This window comes from Aythya marila (genome assembly GCF_965140915.1).
Source record: "Aythya marila genome assembly, chromosome: 28".
Lineage (NCBI taxonomy): Eukaryota > Metazoa > Chordata > Aves > Anseriformes > Anatidae > Aythya > Aythya marila.
In genome coordinates, this window is record NC_139069.1 from 846,619 (window position 1) to 861,075 (window position 14,457).

The following is a 14,457-nucleotide window of genomic DNA, read 5'->3' on the forward strand; positions in this document are numbered from 1 at the left end:
TGGGGGATCCCCTCTGCCTCCAGAGCCAGGAGGACCCAGGCAGAAAGAAGGCCCCCATATGGGTTGTCCTGTCCCTTCTGCTTGAGTCCATGAGTGGGCAGCAGCAGGCACAAGGCTTGGCACAAGGAGTCAAGGCCGTGCGGTGGGGGAGACAAGGCACCATACTCCACACGGGGAAGACACCACATGGGGGAGACAGTGCTCCAGCCTCTGTCAGCAAAGGGGGACAGCACTCCCAGCTGCACCTTCTGCATGACCGCAGTGCTTCCTGCTGGGGGCCATGTCCTACGGTCAGCCCTGGGCTGTATGCCACCCCTGTGCTCTGAAAGGCTCAAGAAGTGGAAGGCCTGACTCCAGAAGGCAGCTGTACCTGAACCAGGGGAATTTCTCTCATGTGCAGTAATTCTTTCTCCTCCCAGCTACTGTTCTGTGGCCCCAGTGTCATAGACACCTTCTGTGGTTTTACCCCATTGCTGGAGCTCTTCTGCAGTGCCACGGTGATACTCGTGGTCTTTCCTTTCATAATCTACATTTGGGATCTTCCTTCCTTCTTTCCTTCCTTCCTTCCTTTGGATCATCTTCCTCTTCTCTTTCCTGCAGTTTTCATGTGTGTGCATCCTCTGTTGATAAGCCCAAGGCCTTATCCACCTGCTCTTCTGTCCTCATGAGTGTCACTGTTTTCTATGACACCGTTGTCACTGTCTGTGTAAAGCCCATAAAGGCTGTGCTCAGAGGTTTTAACCAAGCCCTTTCTCATACCTTCATCATCCCCCTGTCAGTCCTAGGGTTGCTTATAGGTAGTATGGGAAGGGTGAGAGATGTGCTGGTGGAGCTGCAGACGTCATCATAAGACTTATCTCAAAGACCTTGGAAAGGACAGATTGATCAAAGAGGTTCCTCGGGACGTGGAAAAGGCAGATGTCGAAAGCATCTTGTACTTCAAGGCTGAGCAGAAGGATGATTAAGCCTAATCATGAATTAGAATGCCAGCGTTAACCCTAGCCCTCACCCAAGAACTAAACAAAACTCTGACCCACAAGGCTTGCCCTTTTCCTACACCTTGAGCAGGCATCTTGAGCAGAATTGCTCCCTCAAAGCCCTTCCATTGCATTAGCCCTAGAAGTTGACCTCTAATCCCTAAATGTTAAATTGACCACCTAACCCTCCACCACACACACAACACATCTCATCTTCAAACCCACTCCTATCCCTAACTTCAGCTGTTTGTCCCCTTGGGGCAGGGCAGTGACTGTGATGTCCTTGAGCAAAGAATCACTCTCCATCTTTTTTATAAGCCCCCTTTAAGTACTGAAAGGCTGTGATGAGGTCACCCTGGAACCTTCTTTTCTCCAGGCTGAACAGCCCCAGTGCTCTCAACCTTTCTTCATAGGAGAGGTTCTCCAGCCACTTGATCATCTTCTTTGCCTCCCAGCCTCCATCTATGGGTTCAGGGAAATGAAAAACTTGGGAAGCCTCACTGGCAGGAAAGATTGAGGCAAAGATGTTGTTGAGGCCCTCAGGCTTCTCCATGTCTGTCATTACCAGTTCACCCTTCTCATCCATCAGAGGGGGGTACACTCTCCTTGGCTTTTCTTTTCTGAGCTATGCATCTATCGAATCTCTTCCTGTTATTCTTTGCATCCCTTGCTAAGCTCAGGTCTATCCGCGCATTGCTTTCCTTATCCCTTCTCTACACATCCAAAAATGAAGCATTCATAAGGGCCTGGAAAAAGAACTCGAGATCCATGGAAGCTATTCTGGAAACAAAACTAGTAGGTAGGATGCGCAATTTTGTAGAGAGGCAGAGCTGATGGGCATACTGGGCAGGATGCTCCTTTAGGCCCTTTTCCCTCCTGACTACAATGCCACTTCTCTCTGAAGAACAGAATAGCCCACAGAGGTGAGACATATACTGCCTATGTCACGGATGTCATCGGAAAGCTGATCCCAATAAGATATGGGGAGGTCAGGAGCAACCTGGACACGAGAGATGTGAGATTTTCAGGTGGCAAGAGGAGCATGGCCAGCAGAAATTAATGATTTCGTAGAGGTAAGAGGCATCATGAAATGCAGATTGTGCATCAACACTGACTTGTAGAGTCATGTATGGCCCTTACACTATTTTAACCAGTAGTCTTAATCCTTAAATCTAAATGCTCCTCCAGCACTCTGACAGGAATCCATTTCTCTAAAGCTTGAACACAAGGTATCCCTTGAAGCAAAACTCACCCCATACCCCCTTTCCATTACTTTTACCCTTTTACTCACCCTAACCCCTTTCCTTAATATTAGTATTAAAATACTCTATTTAACCCTCGGCTTCTAGGCAGACCTAAAAATGACCTAAACTACAGAGCCTGACCATACCCTAAACACCAAACCTTCCCAGTAAACATTTGTTTACTCTCAAACCCAGAAAGTTGAGCCTTAGTCCCTTGGGAACTAGAAAGCAGTCAGCTATGCCTGAGGATCTCATGGTCCAGCAGGAGGAATGTGACTGTGGCAGTGACTGTGAGGTCACTTCTGTCTGGAGGTGGCAGGTCAGCCTTGACATAGACCTGGCATCTGCACTTTTGGGCTGACATCTGGCAGTGGCCCTGCTGGGCCAGCAGAAGGCACCTGCTTGGCATGCTGACTGGGGGATCCCCTCTGCCTCCAGACCCAGGAGGACCCAGGCAGAAAGGAGACCCCAAGACGGGTTGGCCTTTCCCTTCTGCTTGAGTCCATGGCTGCACAGCAGCAGGCACAAGGCTTGGCTGTGTCTAGCCAAGAAGCTGCAAGGCCAGCAGCAAGTCCATGCCTTGGAAGGTGCTGCTGAGGTGACTTGTGTCTGGTTGGCTGACAGGCGGCAAGGAGCCTGCTGGGTTGGGATGCCTACTTCAGGAGTGGTTTCTACCCTGATGGAGCCTGCTTTGGCAGTAGGAAAGAGCAGGAGAGAAAAAAAAAAAAAAGACACAAACCACCCTAAAAGTTAGGCACTGGCCATGAAAAGGAAGAAGTGACCAGGGGAACAACTGGTCTTGCTGCTAGTAACAGAGGCAAAGAAGGCATTAAGTACCTCAGCCTTTACCTCATCTCTTGGCACCAGGTTTCCCCCCACATCCAGTAATTTATGACGATTCTTAATCCTCTTTAATTTAAAGTATTTATATAAGCAGTGTTTATTGTCTTTGACAGGAATGGATTGATTAAGCTCCAGCTGGGCTTTGGCCCTTCTAACTTTGTCCTGCACAGCCCCATAACATTTAGGACACAGCTCCCGAGAAACTGACAGCATGCATGAGAATGAAGAACAGAAAAAGTAGAATCTGGCAGCCTTCCACCCACTACCTTTCTGTGACTGTGCTGCAATTCCATTTAGCCAGTTACTCCTGTATTATCCAAACATTGGTTTAGTGGAGGACTTGGTAGTGTTAGGTCAGAGGTTGGACTCGATTATCTTGAGGTCTCCTCCAACCCAGACGATTCTGTGTGATTCTGTGTCCCCTGTACCTCCCAATACTGCTGTCTTGTCAGAGACAGCACAATCACATGAAGGCTGAACTGTCTGCCTGCGGACAGGAACATCTGACAGAACAGAGCATCAGTGTGGTGGGAGCTTGAGAAACTACAGGATTTTGTCTAAAGAAACCTCTAGACATTTACAAGGAGAAGAGCCCAGTCCTGAACGAGAGGGAGAGTAACGCCACATATCAGAGCAGACTGGGACACTGCAGAGTACACAGGACGAGGAGGGCCTGGGCACCACAAGGGATGCCATATGAGCAGAGGTGCCTCCTCACGAGGAACCAGACCAGCTTTCTACAAAGCTGCCTCATGAGGAGCACGGCCACCAAAAAGATCTGAGTTATCATGCTCATATCAGATCCGGTATGACACCACAAGGACAAGTGTCTTCAACTAACCAGTGAAGAGGTACAGGTCTGGGATTCTCTAGGCCATCCTGGTTTGGAGAGGAGCAAGGGCTATGACAAGGCTCAAAGTCCCAGCAGGACCCAGGTCTTTGTGTCCATGGCTATGGCTGTTGTCTCTGCCACTGAGTCCTTAGAGGAGACAGCTGATTGGTAAAGCACCAGGGCCTCATTGCCTCCTCGCCCCCACCCATGAACCAGGCAGGAGTCGTACCATTCTCCTGCACTTGGCCATGCACATCCCCATCTCCTACTGCCCCACAAAGAGCCCTGAGCAACCTGTCAAGGGAAAGGATCCCCCTTAAAATGGGATGGATGTCAAGTCCTGGCCCTTGTGCTTGTGACACACATCCACTTTTCCTACACATCAGTGTTACCTTCACATTGCCTTTGTCTCCTTGTCCTCACTGCCTCCAGGGTTCTGCTCTAACGAGCTCCAAGGGAGGCTGTGTCAGTGCTGGCCTTCAGGGAGACACTGCAGGAAACTTGCCTCTGACTTGGACTTCTGGAGAGCTGTCTTCAATTGTCTCTGAGGGCCTGAGGTTCGTGGGCTCATCAGCAAAGCCCCCAGAGGGGTGATTGCAGTGCCTTGGGCTGGTGCTGTGCTGCTGAGCTGGGCTGGGCTCGTGAGCCCAAGGGGAGCTCGTGGCAAGAGGGCCGTGGTGCAGAGAGACAGCTGTGCCCAGGAGCAGCTCCTCTGCACAGCACATCAGGAAAGAGACATAGAAGCACAGACACAGAGAGAAGAAAATGAGAGAGGGGCTGAAGGCAGTTGGCAGTGGGAGGATGCTGAGAGCTGCCTGCAGGAGAAACCTGCACAGCCCTTGACAAGGTAAGTGTCTGGCTGCAGGGCCATGCAACTGCAGATCCTGGAAGGGTCTCCTCCTGCTGGGTCTTGTTTCTGGGAGGGCAGTGGGCAATGCAGTAGGCTTTGAGAGTCCTGCTGGGTTGCAGTGTGAGGTGAGGAAGTCTGGCAGAAGCCCCTTGGAGTGCCCTAAGGCAGGTGCCCCCGGTCAGCCCAGAACACCCTGCCGTGGCTGGCCATGCCGGGCTCTCTGTCAGCTGCCCCGTAGCTCCTGCAGCCATGGAGGTGCCCCTTGGCAGGGCCCTGTTGGTGGCAGGGTGCTGCAGGGCAGCGTTGAGCACAGCCGAGTGAGATGGGGTCTGTGCACATCGGTAGGGGGAAAGAAGAGGAGTGTGCAGAGCAGCAGCTCCTGGCAGGGACAGCTGCAGGCAGCAGAGAGAGGGGCAGGTGGCCAGAAGGAGCTGTTGGCAGAAACGCAGTGGCAGGGGGGATTCGGGCACCTCGTGGCCATGCCCTGCAGTGCAGATGCCTTCCCCTGGAGCAGCCCCTCCCTGGCCTCCTCTCCCCCTGCAGCCCATGGGCTGTGGGGCAGGCAGGGGTAGAAGAGAAGGTAGAGCTCAAAGAGATGCTCCCAAGCTCTGTCTGTGTGAGAACTTCACCTCAGGTGAGGTTTCTGTCCAGCTGCACTTGGACTGGGGCTTCTCTGCTCTCAGTTCTCTACAGTTTCTTCTCAGGGAAACTCATGAGCTGGATGGTTCTGCGGCTCAAAGACAGGAAACACAGGGTATATTAGAACACGACATGTGGGCAGTGGCCTGTGTAACTCTGCATTCAGATGAGTTGTTTGAAATAACACTGAAAAGCTCATTGATCTGACCAGTGAACTGAACTTGAGCTTCCCCCATGTTCCTGATTCCTTCCTGCTGTATAGCAGAGAGGACTCCTCTGCAGCCTACAGCAGCCCCTGCTCCCAGTGCCACTCTCAGCCAGCACCAGCCACAGCTCAAGCAGGAGAGATGCCAAAAGATTTTCGTGCAAAGAGAGAGGCTCAGGTTATGGGGTGCTTTAAGAGACACAATAGGTTTTCCTCAGAGAACTCTGTTTTAACATTCTTCTGCATTTTGCTCTTTACCAGGAAAGCATGTGTATGGACAGCAAATGCCCAACATCAGCTCCGTGAGTGAGTTCCTCCTGCTGGCATTCGCAGACACGTGTGAGCTGCAGCTCCTGCACTTCGCGCTCTTCCTGGGCATCTACCTGGCTGCCCTCCTGGGCAACGGCCTCATCCTCAGCGCCGTAGCCTGCCACCACTGCCTCCACACCCCCATGTACTTCTTCCTCCTCAACCTGGCCTTCCTTGACCTGGGCTGCATCTCCACCACTCTGCCCAAAGCCATGGCCAATGCCCTCTGGGACACCAGGGCCATCTCCTATCAAGGCTGTGCTGCACAGGTCTTCTTTTTATTCTTCTTTTTTAGTTCAGAGTACTATCTCCTCACTGTCATGGCCTACGACCGCTACGTTGCCATCTGCAAGCCCCTGCACTACGGGAGCCTCGTGGGCAGCAGAGCTTGTGCCCAGATGGCAGCAGCTGCCTGGGGCAGTGGCTTTCTCAATGCTGTCCTGCACACGGCCACTACATTTTCAGTGCCCCTCTGCCGAGGCAATGCTGTGGACCAGTTCTTCTGTGAAATCCCCCAAATCCTCAAGCTCTCCTGCTCAGATGCCTACCTCAGGGAAGTTGGCATCCTTGTGTTTAGTGTTTCTTTAGTCCTTGGTTGTTTTGTCTTCATTGTCGTGTCCTATGTGCGGATCTTCAGGGCAGTGCTGAGGATATCCTCCTCTCAGGGACGACACAAAGCCTTTTCCACGTGCCTCCCTCACCTGGCCGTGATCTCCCTGTTTGTCAGCACAGCCACAGTTGCCTACCTGAAGCCCCCTTCTATCTCCTCCCCATCCCTGGACCTGGTGATGGCAGTTCTGTACTCGGTGGTGCCACCAGCAATGAACCCTCTCATCTATAGCGTTAGGAACCAGGAGCTCAGGAATGCTTTGATTAAAACTGTTTCTATACATGCTTTTTAAGCATCAGAGATGTGCTGTGCTCATTATTATTATTGTCATAATCAATAATGTAAAATAAAAATATTAATTGGAATGAGAAGTTATTTGGGAAACTGAGGGAACAATTTTTATTGTTTAAATTTTTTTATTTAACATCTTTAATTTTTTTAAATATTATTTTTATTTGAATAATGGATTTTTTAACCATCATCATGCTAATTTATTTACCTTATCCCAGTCATCTCATGTACCTGTAGACCTAGGTTTCCTCCGTGAATAAAGACAATAAGGAAAGCATCCGAAATACATTCAGAATGTCACTGGTCAGAGGTCCCGTGTCCTCATGGGAGCAGCCCCAGCACGCAGGAGGGGCTCAGGACCAAGAGCCCAGTTGCGACATACAGGAGCAGCCCCAGTGTCCCTTGGGGCTGTCCCTCACTGCCCGTTGGGCTCTGCCTCTCTGCTGCCTTTGGGTTGGTGCTGCTGCTTCCCTGGAGCCATGGCCATGGCCAGCAGCAGGACGTGGCCTTTTCCCTGCTGCTCTCTTGGCTTCCAGTTTGTTCTCTTGTGCTCTTATGTTTGGGTTAGCCCTGAGATCTTGTCTACCTTAGTGACAGTCCTGTTGTCTCTGCAGTGGCATCCCTGTCCCTGCAGGCAGCAGCAGGCACTGTGCAGCCCTGGGTCACAGCTGGCTCCCCTCCCAGCACCACAAAAATACAATGGGCTACTCATGGCAAACCCAGATACCTGGAAGCCTCTTCCATTGCTGCTGCCAATGGGTCTCGCAGGAAAAGCTTAATGGACCCGTAGCATAATGCACCAGCATCACCATAGTTGGCCCCAGCCCAGGAGACACTAGAGAGGCCCAGAGCCACCTTTGTGCATGCAGCTGCGGTGCCTTGCAAGGGGCTGGGGCTGTGGTGGCCATGCCCAGAGCCCTGCAGCAGCCTGCACTGGACACTGCCTGGGGGCCAGCCCAGCCTGGGCTGCTGCGTTGGGCTGGGCTGGGCTGGGGAGAGGACAGGGAGGTGGGGAGAGGTGGGCAGGGGCTGGGCTGGACTGGGCAGTGCCCGGCAGAGGGCAACAGCAGTGTCAGGGAGTGGTGGCAGCATGCAGGGGAGGGCTCCCAGCAGGGCTTGGTGCTGCAGAGCCAGGGCTGCGCCAAGGGAGCCCAGAGCTGCAGGGGCAGGGGAGAGGAGGCCGAGGGCCAGGGCGGCTGCTGCAGGGGCAGGGAGCTCAGCATGGCCCTTGCAGCCCCCTGCCCTGGGCCTGCCTCTGCCCTTGGGCTCGGCCCCGGCCTTGGCTCTGCTGGCAGGAGCGCTCTTGCCATGCGCTTCCTGGCCTCCCCTCACCTGCTCACAGCTGCCCACTCAGGCTGCTGCCACAAACATGTCCTCACCAGCAGCACCACCCCTTGGGCTGCTTCTGCTGGCCTCCCCCAGCCCACTGCCTTGACTCCTTGTCTCTGCTGGGCCCCAATTCCTTCACCGAAATTCCTTCATTCACTGTCAGCACCCTCTCCCCTGCCATGGTGGGATGTGTTTCCACTGGGCCGTCTACCAGACACAGTTATAAATACAACAAGCAGGAGTGGAGGGGTCTTGCTTCCAAACAGGGGGAGAAAGGGACAATCAGGAAGAAAAGGGACAATCAGGTTTACTGGACTGGGTATATTTAGTGGCCTGGCACATCAGATCCACAAATGTATTGGGCTCTACTGGACACCAGTGCAGAGTGTACCCTAATGTCATCAAGCTAGAAAGAGGTAGAACCCACCTGTATTTCTGGAGTGACAGGGGCAGCCCAAGAGAAAACTGTACTGGAGGCTGAAGTGAGTCTAACTGGGAAGAAATGGCCAAAGCACCCCATTGGGACTGGCTCAGAGGCTATGTGCATCCTCGGCTTAGACTGCATCAGGAGAGGGAACTTCAAAGTTTCAAGAGGGCACCACCGGTGGGGCTTTGGCAGAGCTGCCTTGGAGACAAAGGACATGAACCAGTTGTCTACCTTGCTTGGCCTTCCACAGAATCCTTCTGTTTGGGGTTTGCTGAGGGGTGAAGAACAGCAGGTGCCAATGGCTACCATGGTGGCGCACCTGAGGCAATGTCGCGCTAACCGAGACTCCCAGATTGCCATCCATGAGCTGGGTCATCAACTGGAGAGCCAAGGTGTAGATGTAGAGCTTGGGAGCTTGGTTTAGTGATGGCCTTGTCAGCACTAAGACAAAGTTGCCTGACCTGGGTGACAGGTCCCAGAGTAGTGTCAGGCACAATGCAATTCTTTTTACCTTCTGCATCTGTAGCACAGGACGTAGGACTTTGCCCTACTCTATTGACTGGGCAGCTCTTTTCACTTTACTCAATTTAGGTTTCCATGTCTGGAAGGGGCAATTTCCCAAAAGCGGCCAATCTCATGGGTACAGCTACAGCCAATGAACATATATTTCCTTTAATTTTCTTCCTGAGTATTCCATGGAAGACCCAATAGAGACTATGGATGTCCAGTTGTCTACTAAGATTCATTTACAATTTATCAGATCCCAACGGTCATTTCAAATATTATTTATTTTATATTATTTTATTTATTTTATTTTATTTTATTTTATTTTATTTCATTTTATTTTATTTCATTTCTTTTTATTTTATTTTATTTATTTTATTTTATTTTATTTTATTTTATTTTATTTCATTTCATTTCATTTCATTTCATTTCATTTCATTTCATTTCATTTCTTTTCACTCTATTTTACTTTATTTTACTTTATTTTACTTTATTTTACTTTATTTTATTTTATTTATTACTTTAATTGTTTCCCAAGGAACCCCTGACTCGTCTTAGAATGGGTTTCATGTGTGGGCTGGGCTGCAGTTACACGGACAAAGACCACTGCTGGCAGTGGAGGTGTCAGACCTCCAGACTCTGCTTTTCCTCCTGATGGAGTTCTCCAAAGAAGTCACCCTGGATGAATAGAAATACGAGAATGATGCTCCAAATGGAAATGCAACAACATTCAGCCTTTGAATCAAGAAAATATTTTTATTCTGTGCTTTGTGAAATCTTTTCCCTTAACTACGTCCTGCAGGTCTTTACTGACATCTGCTGGTTTGGGGAAGTGCCTCAAACACAATGGGGCCACTGGAGGTTTTCCCTGGTTGCTTATGGTCAGACAGCAAAGCTCTGCCAGAATACCCAGTATTTTTTTCAGTACTTGAATGATAAAGCAACAACTCATCAGCTCAAAAGATTCAATCCCTTCCGTAAAATGTCTCATATGAAGTGTAATTTCTATCATGAAGAAATGTGATTTTTCAGGATGCATATTCATCCCAGGAGAAGAAATACTGGTGTTCAGCTGTAGTTGCATTGTCATCGCTTTTCTATCATGGTGTGCTCCCTCCCTCATCTTCCAGGCACAAAACTCATCTTGATTACATAGACCCTGCTGAATGTCCCCTTTCCAGCTGCCTCTCTGGATCTATGCACTTCCCATCATTCTCCTGGTTTGCCCTCCTCTTACCGTTTAATCATTCAGACCACTCTCAGTGACCCAGTTGCTGCTTGGAGTTTCAGTGAGTTCAAGGTCGCCCATCTCTCAGCAGTTTGTCTAATGGTTTCCTTAGTAAGACCCTCCTCGTTTATCATTGAATTAGTATGATATGGATTAATATTAACACAATTACTTAAAATTTCCTATTAATCACTGTAAAATACATCATGTACAGTCATCCTTTTGGGAAGGTAAACATCACGGGAGGCAACAAAATAAGGAACTTGAACTTTTTTTTTTATTATTATTATTTTTTAAATTGCAGCATGATTTCCTGTTGTTTGTTTTGAAATAGGAAAAACCCTGCTCTTCCCACCTAAGCAGGGCTTCAAAGGTCAAAACCTAGACCAATTCCTATAGCAGAATGATGCTCTAAACTGAAACACAACAAAATTCAGCCTTTCAAATGAAGAAAGATTTTTATTAGATGCTCTTTGAAATCTTCCCCCTTAACTACAACATGAAAGCTCTCCAATTAGCTGAACAAGTCTTGAATACTTGAAGAAAATGGTGGGAGAAAAATGGCTCCTTACGAGTTTCTGTGTTTTAATGAGTTCCATGGTGTATTTTGGTGCTGAGTCAAAGAAACTTGGGTACTGAGCGGAGAATGATGCAACTGTGTGAAAAAGCAAACTCAAAAGGAAAAGCTGAAGTGCCTTGGAGAATTAATGGGCCCCACTGAGGGCTGTTACTAACAAACCTTCCCCAGGGACTGCTTAGGGCAGATAATTGGAGGCCATGATTGCAGACAGGCAAAGCACTGTGCTGAGAAAAGTCTTGGTTGGTTTTGGTGAAGCAAAAGGTCCAAAGCCTGTCCCCAGCCACTGTGAGGAGAGATCCTGCACCCCCCTGTCTGGCTCAGGACTTTTCTTGGGGGTCTGAGGAATGCGGTGGGCAGTGTGATGCCACGAGAGGAAAACTTGTATGACACCATCCTGTCTCTGCACAGGGTTACAAGGAAGCAAAGAGGCTGCATTTCAATGACTATGTCTCATTTTCTCATAAGCTCTAGGCAAAGTGTCAGGACTGTTGGGGCCTTCCCTTTTTAACAGCAACCTGTGTCTTTTCCTTTGCACGCTTTCCTATGCTGTCAAACACTTTGTCTTATTTCCTGGAAGTCTGCAGACCCCCTATCTCTGTTCACCACCTTGCTCTCATCCCAGCATTTCCATCATTTCACCAACGTCTCATCAACCCTCACCAGCTGTTCCTTGAAAAACAAAGCTAGGGTCTGATCATAGATACTCAGCAGCACCTTCCAAGCCAGGGGCCTGCTGCTGGCCTTGCAGTTTCTTGTGGAGACACAGCCAAGCCTTGTACCTGCTGCTGCCCAGTCATGGACTCAAGCAGAAGGGACAGGACAACCCATCTGGGGGCCTTCTTTCTGTCTGTGTCCTCCTGGGTCTGGAGGCAGAGGGGATCCCCCAGTCAGCATGCCAAGCAGGTGCCTTCTGCTGGCCTAGCAGGGCCACTGCCAGATGTCAGCCCAAAAGTGCAGATCCCAGGGAGAAGTCAAGGGTGACCTGCCACCTCCAGACACAAGTGACCTCACAGTCCCTTTCTGGGAGACGTTCCTGCTGCTGCCCTATCAAGTGCAGAGACAGAAGTGACCTCACAGTCCCTGCCACAGTCACATTCCTCCTGCTGGGGCAGGAGATCCTGAGGCAGAGCAGAGCTCCTGAAAGCATACCCACCCATCTCCTCCTTGTGGCCCACAAGCTGATCAGATCCATGGCCCCTCACATTAATTTGGAGTTAGGGTTTTGTTTAGGTCCCTTAAGCAGTTTTCTAGTGTTAAATAGGCCATTCTAATGCTACTATTAAGGGCAGAGATCAGAGTGATTAAGAGAGTAAGAGCTAGGGGAAGTGGCTATGGGCTGAGTTTTGTCTTCTAGGGATACTTTGAGGTCACTCATTAGAGTAGTGGATTCCTGTCAAGGTGCTGAGTAGCATTTAGGTTTAGGAATTTAGTTTACAGGTTGAAGCCAGGGAATAGCTTCATATGACTATTTTAAGTCACAGTTACGGCAGCATCAGCAGAACCTGAACCCTCTTACCTCTACAAAATCCTTAATTTTGGCTGGCCAAGCCCCTATTCCCTCCTCTCAGTCTCACATTTCTCCTGGGCTGTCTTCTGATTTCCCCATATCGGTTATCTTTTTAGGGGCATGTTTATGATGCCTTTCATGATCTTAGACTATCTGTCACTGCTATTTTGGCTACTCTATTCCCGAGAAAAGTGGCACTTAATACATGATGGAAAAGGACACAAATGTCCATCAGAACAGCCTGCACAATGTGCCCACCAGCTCTGCAGTGCCACAAAAGTGCTGTTCCTGCCTACAAGTTTCCTTTCCAGAATGGCTCCTATGGCTCCAGGGTAACTTTTCCCAGACACTCACTTCCCCAGACCACACCACTCTTGCCCGCAGGTCCCACGTGTCTCTCCAACCCTCCCTTCTTCCCCTGCAGTAGTGGCACCTCAGCGCAGCAGGTTGGTGCATCTCCAGGCTCAGGGGTGTTTCCTGAGGGCCTGCCCTGTGTGGGGAGTGGTGGGGAGGAAGAGAGCAAGGTCATCTCCTGGGGCATGGCTGAGCACAGCCCAGCCATCCTGCACCGTGGGCAGGCCCCTGCTCCCAGGCTGAGGCACACATGCAAGGTGGACACTTGTCCATCGGTCCAGCTTCACACAGGGACCTTCAGCCCTGCCCCAGTCCCAAGATTGGGCTACTTCTCCACCCACAGACATATACTGCTTTCCATTTGGGGACTCAGGCAGGACTTTAAGGATCTGCAAAAGCCCTGAGTGTCCTTGTTTCTCACAGCCTTCTCACAAGTCTTTCTCCTGGCCCTCCCCACTGCCCAGCACTGCCTCTCAGTTGGCAGTCGGTGACCCTTCAGAAGGGCCTTTGGGCTTCCTCAATTGTACTGGTGCTTATTAGCAACTTCCTGGCTCCTTCCAGGGCCTTCTTGTCCCTCATGAGGACACTGGCTCTGGCTGGGATGGAGTTGCTCTCTGCAGAACAGTCCCTGCGGTGCTGTGTTTTTAATATGTGACCAGAGCAATGTTGGTCACCCACGGCTGTAGTCGCTGTTCCTGTGCAGTGTTTGCACAGCATCAAGGCTTTCTCTGCTTCTCACTCTGCCCCACCATCGAGTCGGGTTCCACTAGACCAGGTTGCTCAAAGCCCCATCCAACCTAGTCTTGAATACTTCCAGGGATAGGGCATCCACAGCTTCCCTGGGCAGCCTGTTCCACTGCCTTACCACCCTCTAAGTCAAGAACTTCTTTCTAATAGCTAATCTACATCTACCCTCTTTCAGTTTAAAACCATTACCGCTACTCCTATCATGACACTCTGATGAAGAGTCCGTCCCCAGCTTTCCTGTAGGCCCCCTATTGGTACTGGAAGGGCTCTTTAAGGTCTCCCCAGAGCCTTCTCTTGTCCAGGCTGAACAAACCCATCTTCCTCAGCATGTTCCTAGGAAAAGGGCTGCAGCCCATTGATCGTCCTCATGGCCCTCCTCTGGACTCCTTCTAATAGATACACATCCTTATTGGGGCCTCAGGGCTGAACACAGTACTTGAACTGTGGCCTCACAAGCCCTCCTAACAGATCAACATTCACTCCAAACTTGGTGTCAACTGCAAACTTACTGAGGGTGCACTCGATCCCCTCATCCACATCATTGATGGAGATATTGAAGAGAACAGGCCACAGTACTGGGCCCTGGGGGACACTAAGGACAGGCCTCCATCTGCATTTATTCACATTTACCATGACTTTGGTCCAGTTTTTAACCCAACAAAGCGTACACCTGTCCAAGCCTTGAGCAGCCAGTTTCTCTGGAGAATGTTGTGGGAAAAGATGGAAAAGCCTTACTGCGGTCTAGGTAGAGCACATCCACAGCCTTTCCCTCATCCACTGAGAGCATCACCTTGTCACACCTTGCGATCTGATTTGCCAAGACAAATTTGACCTGCCTTTGACAAACCTATGCTGACTGGGCCTGATCACCTGTTTGTTCTGGAAGCGTTGTGTGATGGAATTCAAGATAATCTGCTCCAAGAGCTTCCCCAGGACTGAGTTCAGACTGACAGGCTTGTAGTTCCACGATCCTCCTTCCAG

At 50.2% G+C, this 14,457-nt stretch overlaps 1 protein-coding gene across 1 annotated transcript; it reads left to right on the top strand.

Moving 5' to 3' along the window:
* Nucleotides 1-5,068: 5,068 nt before the first annotated feature.
* Nucleotides 5,069-6,801, top strand: LOC309888175 (olfactory receptor 14C36-like; the record flags this gene model as incomplete). The annotated part of the gene is made up of 2 exons (XM_082780413.1): nucleotides 5,069-5,087; nucleotides 5,924-6,801. 2 exons carry the CDS (start codon nucleotides 5,069-5,071, stop codon nucleotides 6,799-6,801), a joined length of 897 nt encoding a protein of 298 aa, XP_082636539.1.
* Between the last annotated feature and the right edge of the window lie 7,656 nt (nucleotides 6,802-14,457).